This window comes from Xenopus laevis, chromosome 9_10S, assembly GCF_017654675.1.
Source record: "Xenopus laevis strain J_2021 chromosome 9_10S, Xenopus_laevis_v10.1, whole genome shotgun sequence".
Lineage (NCBI taxonomy): Eukaryota > Metazoa > Chordata > Amphibia > Anura > Pipidae > Xenopus > Xenopus laevis.
In genome coordinates, this window is record NC_054388.1 from 76,731,518 (window position 1) to 76,747,191 (window position 15,674).

General features: G+C 40.6%; 1 protein-coding gene across 1 annotated transcript in view; it reads left to right on the forward strand.

Annotated features, from left to right (window-relative positions):
* tspear.S (thrombospondin-type laminin G domain and EAR repeats S homeolog) overlaps positions 1 to 15,674 on the forward strand; it is a 53,785-nt gene that overhangs the window by 20,261 nt on the left and 17,850 nt on the right. The window contains exons 6-7 of the mRNA XM_018238964.2: positions 1,054 to 1,185; positions 3,500 to 3,732. Coding sequence (XP_018094453.1) covers positions 1,054 to 1,185; positions 3,500 to 3,732 — 365 coding nt within the window. The remainder of the gene's footprint in view (positions 1 to 1,053; positions 1,186 to 3,499; positions 3,733 to 15,674) is intronic.

Here is a 15,674-nt window from a genome sequence, read left to right on the forward strand (position 1 = left end):
TTTCAAAATTAAATATAAAAAAATCTGTTTCATCTTTTGAAAAATATATTTTATTGCAGAATTCTGCTGGAGCAGCACTATAAACTGATGCATTTTGGGAAAAAAACATCTTTTCCCCTGACAGTATCCCTTTAAAGTTCAAGTACTCCATAGAGGTGGGGCTTACACTTTTCTGCAAATGATTATTCAAAGCAGTGACCCTAATTTAACTGCATAAATGTGTTTATGCACATATATTTTTTCATACAGTATGTATATGCTGCACCAGTTGGTCTGATGAGTATATCTTTATAATGTCCCCTCGATTTGGTTACACTGGTGCTGTGGAGGGTGAGGATTATAACCCACATTAAAGGAGACGGAAAGGCAGTTTATTGCTAATAGATAAGCCACAATAGTGCAAGCTAGAATGCTATATTTATTCTATAATATGCTTTACCATACCTGACTAAACCGCTCTAGAAGCTCACTCTGTTTGTTTAGGATAGTAGCTGCCATATTAGTTTGGTGTGACATCACTTCCTGACTGAGTCAGGGACGGGAGGAGGGAGGAGGGAAAAGGGAGGGGGAGAGGAAGAGAGGAACAAACTGATGCTCAAGCCCATGCCCTGGAGGTTTAAGCTGACAGTAGGAAGCCTGATACAAAAGCCCATGTGTACACAATAGAAGGAAAGAAATGCATTGTTTCTTATGCCAGAGCACTCAGAGCAGCATTGTATTACTATATAATATTACTGGTGCATTTATATAGGCCTTTGTGATAAAGCTGATTTCGTTTTAACCTTTCCTTCTCCTTTAAGGGAAGCACTTGCTCATTTTAAAAGATTTACATTGTATTCCATTATAGCGTATTTAATCATCTCTTGGCAGCAACAGGGTTAAACCATCAATGTGCAGCAAGTAACAAATGGCACTGCATGCAGCACTTACACATGAGCGTACACTTTCAGCACAGTAAAAATAAAACAGCATGATCTTTGAAGTGCTAGACAAAATGGTTGTTCCCTGCTGCTAGTTAGAACTAACTAGCCTGAATTTTTCTTTCTTCATCAGAAACTGATATGAAGATGACTTTGGGTCCTCAGCCTCCTTGCACTGATAGGGAGGTGTCTAAATTCTGGATGGACACATCTCTGAAGGGTCTGTTCCTTTGTAATGGTGACAAGTGGATTCCAGTGCTTGAAAGTAAGGAAATAAATAAACTAACCATGTCAAATACGGCAATTGGACACTGTAAAATAAAATACACAGCTTTATAGATTTTCTGTTTATTTTACACATCATTTTGCACCTTTTTCCAGTGTAAATAACTATACACAGCGTGATAGACAGGCCTCAAATCAAGTCTCTTGAGCCTGTGTGCACAGAAAAGTTGTAGTAAAAGGTTCACTGTGCTAATACCCACACAATAATGTAGGCTCTAATCATAGATGGAGCGTAATTGCTTTGCTTGGGGAGGCTAAAGGTGGCTATAGCCAAATTATAGGCTAATGTCAGGCATAGTGGGTTTTACTATGGTGTATGACAGGAACCCCCTCTGGGGTGTCCCTTAAAGGTGTTAGAAGGATTTAGGGAGGCTTAGCTTGCCCAAGCCTTAATGAAAATCCTCCTATGCTGTCCATATCTCTGTGTGCATCACAAAATAAAGGGATACTGTCATGGGAAAAAAAAATTTTTTCAAAATGAATCAGTTAATAGTGCTGCTCCAGCAGAATTCTGCACTGAATCCATTTCGTAAAAGAGCAAACAGATTTTTTTATATTCAATTTTGAAATCTGACATGGGGCTAGACATATTGTCAATTTCCCAGCTGCCCCAAGTCATGTGACTTATGCTCTGATAAACTTCAATCACTCTTTACTGCTGTACTGCAAGTTGGAGTGATATCACCCCCTCCCTTTTCTTCCCCAGCAGCCAAACAAAAGAACAATGGGAAGGTAACCAGATAACAGCTCCCTAACACAAGATAACAGCTGCCTGGTAGATCTAAGAACAACACTCAATAGTAAAAACCCATGTCCCACTGAGACTCCTTCAGTTACATTGAGAAGGAAAAACAGCAGCCTGACAAAAAGTATTTCTCTCCTAAAGTGCAGGCATAAGTCACATGACCTGGGGCAGCTGGGAAATTGACAAAATGTCTAGCCCCATGTCAGATTTCAAAATTGAATATAAAAAAATCTGTTTGCTCTTTTGAGAAATGGATTTCAGTGCAGAATTCTGCTGGAGCAGCACTATTAACTGATTCATTTTGAAAAATTTTTTTTTCCCATGACAGTATCCCTTTAAGCAATCAACAGTATATGATTGTTCTTTTACTCAATAGATCTTATTTCTACTCCTCTTCAAAACTATTCTGAAGTTTGTGGAATGCATTTCAGAGCAATTTATATGCTCTATTTAATCATAATGAAATCATTTAGAAGTAGCAGCTTCATTGCCAGAACATACAGCAGGGGAAATCATTAAACGCGCCTTTTCTACTTTTTTTCAAACTTGACTCAATCTATGAGAGGTTAATATTTTCTATAACCCGCGGCACAAACCATTCTAAGATGAGATAGCCGACACTTTGGTTCAAAGCTGCAAAGTGCACAGCTGAGATGTACTGATGTTTGACTTCCAGTTATGGCTGTAAAAGCCCATAACAAAGCTACTTGGTTTTAATCTATAAAGAAATCACAGGTTGAACAGATTTTGATTTAAACAAAAATGTGAAGTCCTTGGAAGTGCTAATATTAAACAATGTGAGAATTATGACCCAGAATCTTTGAAAAAGTGTCTTTGTAAGAAACACTTTTATCAGTAAAGTGTGAAAGTTATTTGCTTTTATATTAAAATACAAGTTTTTAATGACTTGCAAATGCACATGTGAAAAGAGGGGTGCTAAAATATGAGATACTGACGTTCTCTAGCTGCAAGGTGAACGGGATGCGCGAAGGGCACAGCATAGGGGCATACAGCACAAAATAAAGAGAAAAGTCACTATAACCTTTCAAAAAAAATATTAAGTATAATGAACAATAACATTTCTTAAATTGTAACATCATTTAAATGAACTATTATAAGATCTTTTTAGGTTCGGAAATAGACCTACTAGTATTTCCTTCCACTTCCTTTAAACATTTGCAAAAATGCTATTTTAAACAACACTTGTGATTTGACTTACATTCCCCATTTAATTTAAAACCGGAATCAGTGACTGCTCCCACTAGGATCCAGATAACGTAGAGTGCTATGTGTAATAGGTGTCATAAAGACTTATTGTGGAAATAAGAAAGGGCTGATAGAAATTGTCTTTGGCAGGAATCCACTTGGCCCTGGGCAGGAGATCCTCTGGTTCTCTTGCAGGCCAGAGTTATGATAGCATGACAGATATGATTTATTACTTTTAACCTGCACCCCATACCTCAGGGTTGTACAACAGCCACGTGAAGTGATTCCTGAAAATATATGTCTAATGCCATGATCAATGTCTTTCTTCTCTGTATTTTTCTAGGGAAGGAGAAGCTAGACTATGTGGAAAACTATCAGAATTTGGCCACCATTTCTGAGACCATGGGACTGGAGATCTTTCTTATCCCAGATGTGGGGCATTTTGCTGTGATGGCCAACAAGAACACTCAACCTGGCTCTGTTCTTTACAGATGGACTGATGGAAAGTTTGTCGTTTATCAGTACTTTAACACCTACCAAGCACAAACCTGGAAACATTTTATAATTGGCAAAAGGGTAAGGATGTCATTTGAGAAACATACTATTAGTGTCTGCTGTTGTAATTTATAGCACTGTTTCTTTTCAACATTTTTTTATTGAGTATACATACAGTACAAAAAAAATAATCATTTATATATTTTTCACTTTTTCTATATAGCACTGTTTCTAAGGTCAGTCTCACTAGTAAGATCTACATTTAATGATGTTGAAGTGCAAGAGAACTCCTTGCTTCATGCATCTCTCCAAATAGGAGGAAATCTTATAATTTCTCGCTCCGGGCCAGATTTTGTATTGTGTTGCAGTACAAATGTTCTCATTATACAATTGTATACACTTATACAATGTAAAGGTATTTGTAACATAAATATTTGTGGACACGTGTGGCCCTACTTTTAATGTTTGAGTAGTTGTATCAGAGAGGGCCCAGTGAGGCTCTTGCCGGTGTGCAATTTCAATATATATCTTTGTCAACCAGAGCAGCTTCCCCGTGGTTTGGGAGATGGTCTTGGAAAAGATTTTGTTGTGCCCTGGGGACAGTGATAAGACCTTGGTGTTGATTATGAAAGTGAGCCCTTTGTGAAAATCATCATTGGTTTCTGAATTGGTCTGCTATTTATGGGATCCACAACGTAAAAGTCAAGCAGAATATTGATACGAGAATTTACCATAATCTGACATGACTGGAAATGTGCCCTCTAGTTTTTTGTAAGTATGTTGCCTACCTAGGTGCCATTATAACATCATACTTGTTTTTCATGCTTTATATGGAGTCATTAAAAGACTTTTCAGGGGAATGTAATAAAAGTCGCAAAGAGCAAAACGATTAGCACAAATTAAAATAAAAAACTCTAATTCCGCAATGTAATAGTCTTCCTTAAAGGAGAACTAACCCCTAAAAATGAATAGGGCTAAACATGCCATGTTTTATATACTGAACTTAATGCACCAGCCTGAAGTTTCAGCTTCCCAATAGCAGCAATGATCCAGGACTTCAAACTTGTCACAGGGGGTCACCATCTTGGAAAGTGTCTGTGACATGCTCAGTGGGCTCTGAGCAGCTGTTGAGAAGCTCAGCTTAGGGATCTGCACAAATTATCAAGTAGAAAATGAGGTTGGCCTGTAATATAAGCTGATGCTACAGGGCTGATTATTAAATTCTGGTGCTAGTTGCACTGTGCTGCCATGTAGTAATTATCTTTATTAATTACCTATCAGCCTTATACTGTGATATTTATATACTATGTGTACTGTATATTGTGAGTGGGTCCCTAAGCTCAGTAAGTGACAGCAACTCAGAGCATGTGCAGTGAATCAGCAGAAAAGAAAATGGGGAGCTACTGGGGTATATTTGGAGACACCGATCTTTACTGCTAAAGGACTGTGGTTGCAAGGGGCTGGTACAGAAGCCCAAAACATAATGTACAGCATTTCTAGCTACTTCTTTAGTTTAACTTTTCTTGTCCTAATATACTGTTATTACATTGCGAATTTCAATTGCACATTGCCTACTTTTGAGAAGTGCTTTAAGGTGTTGTAATCTTAGAGCAAACATAACAACTTTTTCAGTAAGAAGTTTTATGACATTCACTGAGCACTGGCGCAGACTATAAAATGTGAAATTTGCGCAAAGGAAAATTTGTTCGCACAAAGGCATAACTTTTCGCATTGCAAATATTTTTTCAGTTACCGAATTTTATTACATTCACCTCCATGTCTTACTGATGACTAGTCAAGCAATATGACAGCGCTGTAAGCTCGGGATAGACAGAGAGATGATAATATATATTATAGTATTTCTTATTTAATTGTTACACCTGCAGTGATATTGGGGTAGAGTGTCTTAGGCAAAGTGTCTATTTCCCTTCACCTGTGGGATTTACTTGCCCTTTAACCAAAATAATTTTAAATGGCACCGTCTGTGTTTCCAGATTTTATACTTACAGACGTTTAAAGGTATTGCTTGCGTAGTAAATAGTTGTTGCCCCTTGTTTTTCAGCGCTGTTGGCATCCATGGGTTTCTAAAATGTAAATATGCTTGGAATTAGCATATAAAAGTCAGCCCATGGGTATTTCCAGCTCCAATATGTTTGCTCCTCATAAGTCGATGGTAGTGGCCGGCGTTGTGTGCGTGCGATGCTGGGCTCCCTTGGATGATGTCACAGCCGACGCGTTTCACCTCGCAGGACTTTCTCAAGGCTTGGAAGGCTGGAAATACCCATGGACTGACTTTTATAAGCTAATTCCAAGCATATTTATGTGAGTGCAATTTTCTCTTTTAAATTTATTTATTAAAGGTTTTTTACACAATGTTGAGCACATCTTTTTAGAAACCGATGGATGCCAACAGCGCTTAAAAACAAGGGGCAACAACTATTTACTACGCAAGCAATACCTTTAAACGTCTGTAAGTACAAAATCTGGAAACACAGACAGTGTTATTTAAAATTATTTTGGTTAAAGGGCAACTAAATCCCACAGGTGAAGGGAAATAGACACTTTGCCTAAGACACTCTACCCCAATATCACTGCAGGTGTAACAATTAAGTAAGAAATACTATACTATATATTATCATCTCTCTGTCTATCCCGAGCTTACAGCGCTGGTTTATTCTACACAAATTTTACTGCTGCTTATAAGAAGGAGAACGGACTATCTGAACCGGCAAAGGGAGTGAACTACAGAAACCTTGGATTTTTCCTTTTTTATCTAATTAAGCAATATGACAGTTCAAACACTGTAAATCTATCGCAAAAGTAGTGACATTATATGGACACAATAAGCTATACTCTTCATATTTATATTGTATATATGTATGTGTGTGTGTGTGTATTGTTTATACAAATAATACACTTTGCATTCCAAGGAAAATACAGCTAACATACTGTTCTAAAAATCTGTAACATATTCAAATTCAAAAATAGGCCATAAGCGTATTGAAATAATACAGTATATATTGTTGAAAGCCATACCCATTACTGAAAAGCAGCTATAATTATGAACAAAGCCTTTTCAGCTCAGTAAAATTCAGTAACAAACAATGGCCATAGAATGGGTCATGCTGAAGTGCTCAGTGACTTCAACACTGGAAGATTTATCAAGGGTCGAATTTCGAGGTGATGGGAGTTTTTTTAAACTCCCATCAACTCAAAATTCAAATAGAAAAAGACCAACCGAAACTTATAAAAAAAAAATTAATTTTTTAACTTCGAGTAAATAGGATGTATTCGAGACAGTACATGATATATTTCGATATTCGAATTTTCAAATTCGAATCGAATTTGGACTATTCCCTAGTTAAAGTACACTAAAATTAGCTTGAAACATGAATTTAAAAATTCGATTTTTAAATTCCACCCTTGATAAATCTGCCCCTGTATGTAATTTTTCTAACAAGTCAGTTCAAAGTTCTGACTCATAGAAAGGCACTGGTAAAACCTGTAGTCCATAAAAATCTAATTTTCTTAATTGTAACATTGAGGGGCACATTTACCTAGGGTCAAATATCGAGGGTTAATTAACCCTCGATAATTAACCTAGCCTAGGGGGTAGGCTAACATTGGCCTCGGTAGGTTTTAGGTGGCGAACTAGTTGGTCGAAGAATTTTTTAAAGAGACAGTACTTTGACTATCGAATGGTCGAATAGTCGAACGATTTTTAGTTCGAAACGTTCGATTCAAAGTCGAAGGTCGTAGTCAGGGCCGCCATCAGAAATCATGGGGCCCCCACACAACAAAATTTTCTGGGCCCCCCTTGCCGCCCCTCCCCTGGCCACACCCCTTCCCTAACCACACCCTCCCACCAGTACAAAGGTCACACGGACAAGCACAGAAACAGTAAAAATCATTTTGGCAAAAGGGTTATTAAGCCTGCCACCACATCAAGGTAGACTCTTTAAGCAGGTACCTGCTCTAAGATAAATTGTACTTACAATTCTACATATAAATTGTACAAATAAGAGCCATTTGGTTTAACCCCTTGGTCAAAAAATAACCGGTCCTAATAAGGACAATTGAAATGTGCCCCATTAAGAACTTTGATTAGTATAAATAAAAGATATACAACTTATCAGGGGCCCTTCCTTGGGGGGATCAGGGGCCCTGCATTGGGGGGATCAGGGGCCCTGCATGGGGGGATCAGGGGCCCTGCATGGGGGATCAGGGGCCCTTGGAGCTTTAGGGGCCAGCATGAGGCTTCAAGGGGCCCTTCCTTGGGGGGGAATCAGGGGCCCTTCCTTGGGGGGATCAGGGGCCCTGAAAGGGGGGGATCAGGGGCCCTTCCTTGGGGGGATCAGGGGCCCTGAAAGGGGGGGATCAGGGGCCCTGAAAGGGGGGGGATCAGGGGCCCTGAAAGGGGGGGGATCAGGGGCCCTTCCTTGGGGCTTTAGGGGCCAGCATGAGGCTTCAAGGGGCCCTTCCTTGGGGGGGATCAGGGGCCCTGCATTAGGGCTTCAGGGGCCCCGCATGGGGCTTCAGGGGCCCCGCATTAGGGCTTCAAGGGGCCCGCATTAGGGCTTCAAGGGGCCCTGCATGGGGCTTCAAGGGGCCCCGCATTAGGGCTTCAAGGGGCCCCACATTAGGGCTTCAAGGGGCCCCGCATTAGGGCTTCAAGGGGCCCGGCATTAGGGCTTCAAGTGGCCTGGGGGCTTAAGGGGCCCGCACGGCGGTTTAGGGGCTCTCATTGGTGGTCAGTGGCTCATTGGTGGTCAGTGGCGGGATCAGGGGCTGACATTGGTGGTCAGTGGCACTTACCTGCAACTCCAGTGGCGACTTCTTCTCCTGTGCGGTCTTCTTATTCCTCCAGCGGTGTCTTCAGCGTCTTCGGCGTATCCAGGAAGCCATTCGATCTCCAGGAAGATGATCCTTCTCCAGACGCGTCTTCTATCTTCTGTGTGCAGGCGGCAGGCTGCGGCGGTTTAAATAGAGTTGCGCCCGTGCGTACTGACGTCACGCGTACGCACGGGACGCAACAAGTGTAAATTTCGCCGGCTAAATGAATTCAGTGCGGCGCAGCCGGGCCCCCCTCAAAGTTAAAAATCCTGCAGGCCCGGGAGGACTGTACCCCCTGTGACCCCCTGATGGCGGCCCTGGTCGTAGTCGAAGGTCGAAGTAGCCCATTCGATGGTCGAAGTAGCCATATTTGACCATTCAAATCAAACTTTTTTTCCTCTATTCCTTCACTCAAACTAAGTAAATGGGCCCCTGACAGTCCAATACTATCTCTGGAGGCAAAATTATCACAATTTACCACTTTTACCACTATTTTTTTGCGAGGAACATTCATTCTCTGCATATTTTCTCTAGGTGTAGCTGTGCTATAATAGCTTGTACTAGCTATTGGCATATATCTCTCAAAACAGTGTAAATAGAAAGGGCCAGTTCAGGATCCAGCTGAGTTTCACTGTATTGATGGCTTTTCAGCTGACTCTTGCTGCTACTGGATATGAAATACATAGAGGACATAAGGCTTATGTACAAAATGCTGATCACCAGGCCAACAGTCACTATCAAGTGCAATACAGGGGTTTAATATTTCAGGTTTCTTATATACAGAACATACTGTATGGTAAGACCTGCAGAAGCCACAGTTACATTAATGGAGAAAGAGAGAGAGACAGTAAGATTAATTTACCAGCACAGGTGCAGTAACCCTTAGCAACCATTTAGATATTTGACTACTGTTCAAGACAAATCAATGATAATTGCTGATTAGTTGCTATGGGTTACTGGTTGGATGCAAATGAGCAACTTAGATAAAACCTGAAGTCTTCTGTGACCATCCCAGAAGAGTGAGTTTTGCTGATCCCCAGCAGAATGAAATCAGCAGATAACATTAGTGTTTCTTTACTAAATGTATCATTTTAAAAGGTGTCATCCTCAGGAGATATGTCACTGAGCTACTAATCTCCCCCAAATGCCACCAGCCTAAAGCAGACTGGACTTTCTTTGTGAGTAAGCATCATTTGTCATACAAGGGAGAGGAGGACTGCTTTATCCTACTTAACATCAAAGACTTTGTCTATAATAGAGGAGTGTAACTGCATAATTATATTTTATGAAATGTGATTATTTTCTTATCTGTCTTCCTGCATTGTATCAGGATATGTCCACGTGAAACTAATAGTGCATGAAGTGTCCCTGTAGCCATATTGTTCCAGGCAACTTCGGGCGATTTCGGAAAATGAATCGCCGCGTGTGATTAGCGCAGGCGATTTTTCATTTTAGCCAGGCGCAGAGCGAGGGGAGGCATTCGGGGAGAAAAGTCGCGGCGATTAGTCGCCAGGCGACTAAATCTCCCCAAATCGCCCAGTGTGTCCCTACCCTAAAGCAAGTAGTAGCAGATGAGCCCTGCACTTAGATTACTGTCCTCTTAGAAGAGGTTTACTGAAAGAAATTATTATATTTACAAACTTAACAAGAACATAGATTCTAACCCAGACACAAAGTTTATATCTGAAGAAGGTAATCAAGTATAGGATAAGTTTAGCAGTAATGTGTCACCCAAAGGCAATCTCTCCAAAGTGTCTGAAAATACCTTGTAATGCAGAAGATTGGGGATAGCTCTTGCAACATACTACACATGCAGCGATCTAGCTTGATTGCCGGAAAATGCTTTCTTTTGTAGTTTTCTGCTATTAAGATTGACACGGGTAAAGTGTCACGTACTGCAAAACTAAATGGAACACACAGGTTTCAGATAAGCCATCATAATTCTCCTCCTTTAACAGGGTATTTTTGGATGTATTGTGTTGCCCCCTGGAGAGGTGATCACCAAATGCAAGAAATCACTTTGTCTCTCATTGTCCTGAAGACTTTACAGCTTTTGACAACTGAATATGACAACTTTTGTTCACAGATGATGCAAACGTATTATTTTATTCAATTTAAGTATGCAAATTAGGGTTCAAATTCTGTTCTGTGTTTGCAGAAATCGTTTATGGCTTTGTTCCGTCTCTACTCCTTAAAACGGTTGGTCTTACATTTTGCTGCCAGATTTTCAGCATGACAAGTGAACAAAACACTCATTTGTTACATGCCCTTAGAAGGGCAAAAATATAATACCCCTGTATTCAAGTTTGTATTTTGCCCCAAGTGTAGTGTAGTGGGTGTCTAGCTCTAGGCCCTTCATCTAAACATACAGGGGTTCTAAATTTCTTCTCTCAGTCTAGGGAAGTTAAAGACACATGCCCTAAACCCTGTAAATATGGGCAGGGCCAGCCTAAGGGTAAATAGCACCCTTTTATAAGAGTGTAGCGGGTTCCCCTTCACAATTTGAAATGCACAAAGTGCTCCTTTGATCTACTGATTAAAAACAGGCCTCAGTTAGCTACAACTTATCATTCAGTACATACTGGGGCTTATAACCAGATATTATACAATTACCTTTACTTTGAGTATCTGAAATTCATGATTCAGAAAAAAGGTTGACTATGAATGTAAGAAATTGAGAATGTAAGAAATTGAGTGTGTGTTTAAAGCTGGCCATAGATGTTGAGATTTTTAAAAGATCCGATCATCATCGTGAGACCACGATTTTCTCAGAACGATCTTACAAATTGACCATCAACTAAAAAGACCAATTTGCCAGGAAAACAAAGGGGAGCTGCCTGCTTGGCCCTGCAAACATAGATAGATTACACTGAGACCGACAAAGATTTTTTAACCTGCCCGATCAATTTCCTGACAGATGGCCGAAAAATCGTAAGATGTACGATCGTTCGAATTCCACTAACTCGGCAAGCGAAATCTTTGCTTCTATGGGCACCTTAACACTCTGTCCCAATTTAGTACCTAGGATGTATACGGGGGGTCTGGGGTCTGGCGTCAGGGGAAAATTTATATTATTAGAATATTTACAATAAATACATTACAAACCAAGCTATGCATCGTTGACACTGCTGCAAAATGAAAGCTCCCTCCACAACTCCCTTGTCTCTAGCACTTGCTGAAAGCCAGTGTGTATAATTTAGAGCTTTAAATGTTTTCAGCTGTGAAGATTTTTTTAAAAAAAGTTACATCTAAAAGAAGAAACAAAAGACCCACTAGGGATTAGGAAGTCTTTATACCCTGAAGAGTCTGCTTTGTACTTCAGATTATCTAGGGCAAATATCCCTGCACAGAAAAGACAAAGAACAACCCCAGTCGGCTAGAGATAAGATCTTGTCCCAGATACAGTGGTTTGTAATTGAGCAGCGGGTATTTATTAAGCTTGATTTCCCTTTATAATGTGGCAGACACATGTCCGGCCTTATCTTTTCTAGGAATGTTGTTGTGATAAGTTTGAGGAGCAGAGCAACGCTGGGACTTAACATTTTCTTTTATGTTTGGTCAAAAACAAAGCAGGAAAGGCGATGAAAAGATTTCTGAGTGATTATAAAACACCCCAGGAGGTATGAGGTACAGGCACGGGCACGCTGGGAAGAAATTAAGATTTTCTCTAAACAGCTGTGCTATTGGCTTTGGTAAGATAAGGAAGTTGCCTTTGCTGTGCATGGCACAGATCAGATTTATGAGAACATACCTAACAGCGCAAACAGGGTTTTTTACGTATCAGTCCGTTTTTTTAAATGCCATTTGACTGGATACCTCTGAGTAAATGTCCAATAGAACTGAAATGATGACACAGGCACCTGTGCCACTGCAAATAATGAGTCTCCATGTGCCAAGGGCTTTTATGCAGGTCAGGAAACTCTGGGGTTTTCATTTTTAGGGAAACTCCAGTTGTACAGCTGTTATTATGTTCCATTAGCAGCTCATGGCAGTTAAGAAGTTTAAAGAGATATGTGATATACCATTTGTTTGGTGCTAGAGATGCTTGGAGCTCTCAGTGTGTTCCATCACTTTTCATGATTTTTAATGGTGTGGGACAGTTTCCTAAGCCTAGCCCCCTGCTCTTCTGCTTATCTGTCTGACAACTTTGCTGAGCTGGCTGACTACTGTTACTTTGTATCAGCAGTCAGCTGTCCTTTGACTGCATCCTCCAAACCCCTCAATTCCCTGCACATGTGATTTCAATAAGGAAAGGAATATTTTTGGTTATGGAGTTCCTGCATGCTGTCTGTAAGCTGTGGACAAGTTATTACAATTTGTAACATCAGTGTTTAGTCCCTCCTTCCCTGACAGGATTTCAAATGATGCAGAAAGAGAAGAACTGTTAAACAGCTGGATTTCAGCATAGAAAATGGCATTTATTCATACTTTTTGAAGAAACAGGTAACTTTGATGGGTATATTAGGGGTTTCTGTGTTGTTTGGGTCTGTTTAAAAAACTTTGGTTTGGAAGCCGGAATTCCCCTTTATATAAAATATGTGATCATTTTGATCATTTTTTCACCAATAGTGAATAGAGAGCTGTCTTGTTCCCCTATTGGGTACTGTATGACATTTATATGGAAAATAAGGGACATATGCAGACTCCCCCATGCTATAGTCTAGGGGTTCAGTGTGATCAGGTGCCTATCTTGCTTTTTTCAATTATTATTTCATTTTCTTTACTTTCAATATTTATTTGAGCTGCTGGGTTCGGTCAGATGCAGCTGCCAGGAGAAGAAGGCATGCAAGGCCTGAGCAACAAACCCGACCTGGTGTAGATCATATGTATTGCAGTTGACCACTATGGACAGAAAATCCTGTGAGTAGAAGTCAGCTGATTCTGCAAGTAGGAAGTCATCAGATGACAGGCAGTGAAAGGAATCATACCAACCTCCCACTTTCTAGTTAGATCACTTTTATTCACTGGTAATAGTATTCAGACCCAGGGATGGATTTACATAGCAGGCACCCCTAGGCCCACTGCCGTTCGTCACCCCTGTCCCCCTCCCCTTCATTTTGTGCACATGCACAAATTTTCATTATCAGGTCGGGAGAACTGTGGATTGGCACATGGGAAATTGAAAAAACTATTGTATCTCATGATCAATGCGGGTGTGGTTGGGCTTCATGCCACCCCCTAAAATCCTGCCGCCCTAGGCCCGGGGCTTGGTGGCCTTTCCACAAATCCGGGCCTTTTGAGACCCAGTGCTCCCCCCCTCATACTGAATAGCAAATCCTACACTGAAATTTTGTTTATATCCAGACCTTACTTCAGTTGCACATGTCCCGTTTATAGAATCACTTTTCTTTTCAATATGGGCAAAATTGGTGAGGTTGAAAAGTGAGGATCTTTCAATGGATACTGCCCTTTAATGTAAGCAGTTTTGACACTGGACTTCTGCCTTTATTGCATACAGTTTATTAAATGCTTTTTTTTCTGGAATTTACCCAGTTGCTAGGTTCCCTGGCCTCAGCAACCATGAAGCAAATTGATTGATTGTCAAGCCTAATTTTTTCTGTATAGGGCATCTTTTAAGCTGGCTATTCTTGCTTGAAACTCTTTCTTGGGATCATTTTGTCAATACATTCAGCAATAGTCAAGTAAAATAAAATCCTAATTATTCTTTCCTATAAATGGAGGCTAATTCATTAGTGCAACCCTGGCACAAAGTGATGCAAAGTTAAAGTAACCTGCGACTAGAGATGTCGCAAACTGTTCGCCGGCGAACTTGTTCGCGCGAACATCGGGTGTTCGCGCTCGCCGGAAGTTCGCGAACGTCGCGCGACGTTCGCCATTTTGGGTTCGCCATTGTTGGCGCTTTTTTTTGCCCTCTCACCCCAGACCAGCAGGTACATGGCAGCCAATCAGGAAGCTCTCCCCTGGACCACTCCCCTTCCTATAAAAACCGAAGCCCTGCAGCGTTTTTTCACTCTGCCTGTGTGTGCTGAAGAGATAGTGTAGGGAGAGAGCTGCTGCCTGTTAGTGATTTCAGGGACAGTTGAAAGTTTGCTGGCTAGTAATCGTTTTGATACTGCTCTGTTATTGGAGGGACAGAAGTCTGCAGGGGTTTGAGGGACATTTAAGCTTAGGTAGCTTTGCTGGCTAGTAATCTACCTTCTACTGCAGTGCTCTGTATGTAGCTGCAGTGGGCAGCTGTCCTGCTTCTGATCTCATCTGCTGACTGCTGCAATAACAGTAGTCCTTGTAAGGACTGCTTTTATTTATTTTTTTGTTGTTTTACTACTACTACTACTACTACTATAAGAGCCCAGTGCTATTAGTCTAGCAGTGTTGGGGAGTGGGACTGGTGTGCTAATCTGCTGCTCCTAGTAGTTCAGCAGCACCAACTTTAATTTTTTTTTTTTAATATTCATTTTTTTTTATTTTACTTTTTTTATTTTACTACCGCTGTAGTAGTGTATAAGTTGACCTTTTAGGCATTATTTGCCCTGTAGGCATTATTTGCACACTGTTTTCTTCAACCCGCCATCTAGCTGTGTGACCTTGTTCACATTCTGTCTAAATATCCATAATATTACCGTCTCCAGAAAAAACACCGGAGTGACTTTTTCAAGCAGCATTCATATATTTTACGTAATCCGTATCCACCGCTGTAGTAGTGTATACGTTGACCTTGTAGGCATTATTTGCACAGTGTTTTCTTCAACCCGCCATCTAGCTGTGTGAGCTTGTTCACATTTTGTCTAAATATTGATAATATTATCGTCTCTAGAAAAACCACTTGAGTTACTTTTTTTCAAGCAGCATTCATATATTTTACGTAATCCGTATCCACCGCTGTAGTAGTGTATACGTTGACCTTGTAGGCATTATTTGCCCAGTTTTTTTGGCCGCAGCCACTGAAGCACAGAGGCCAGAAAAAATATGCCATATAAATGCTGAAAATAGTCATTTTTTGCCATACGTTGACTCAACGTATATGGCAAAAAATGACTATTTTCAGCATTTATATGGCATATTTTTTCTGGCAACTGTGCTTCAGTGGCTGCGACCAAAAAAACTGGGCAAACAATGCCTACAAGGTCAACGTATGGCAAAAATGACTATTTTCAGCATTTATATGGCATATTTTTTCTGGCAACTGTGCTTCAGTGGCTGCAACCAAAAAAACTGGGCAAACAATGTCT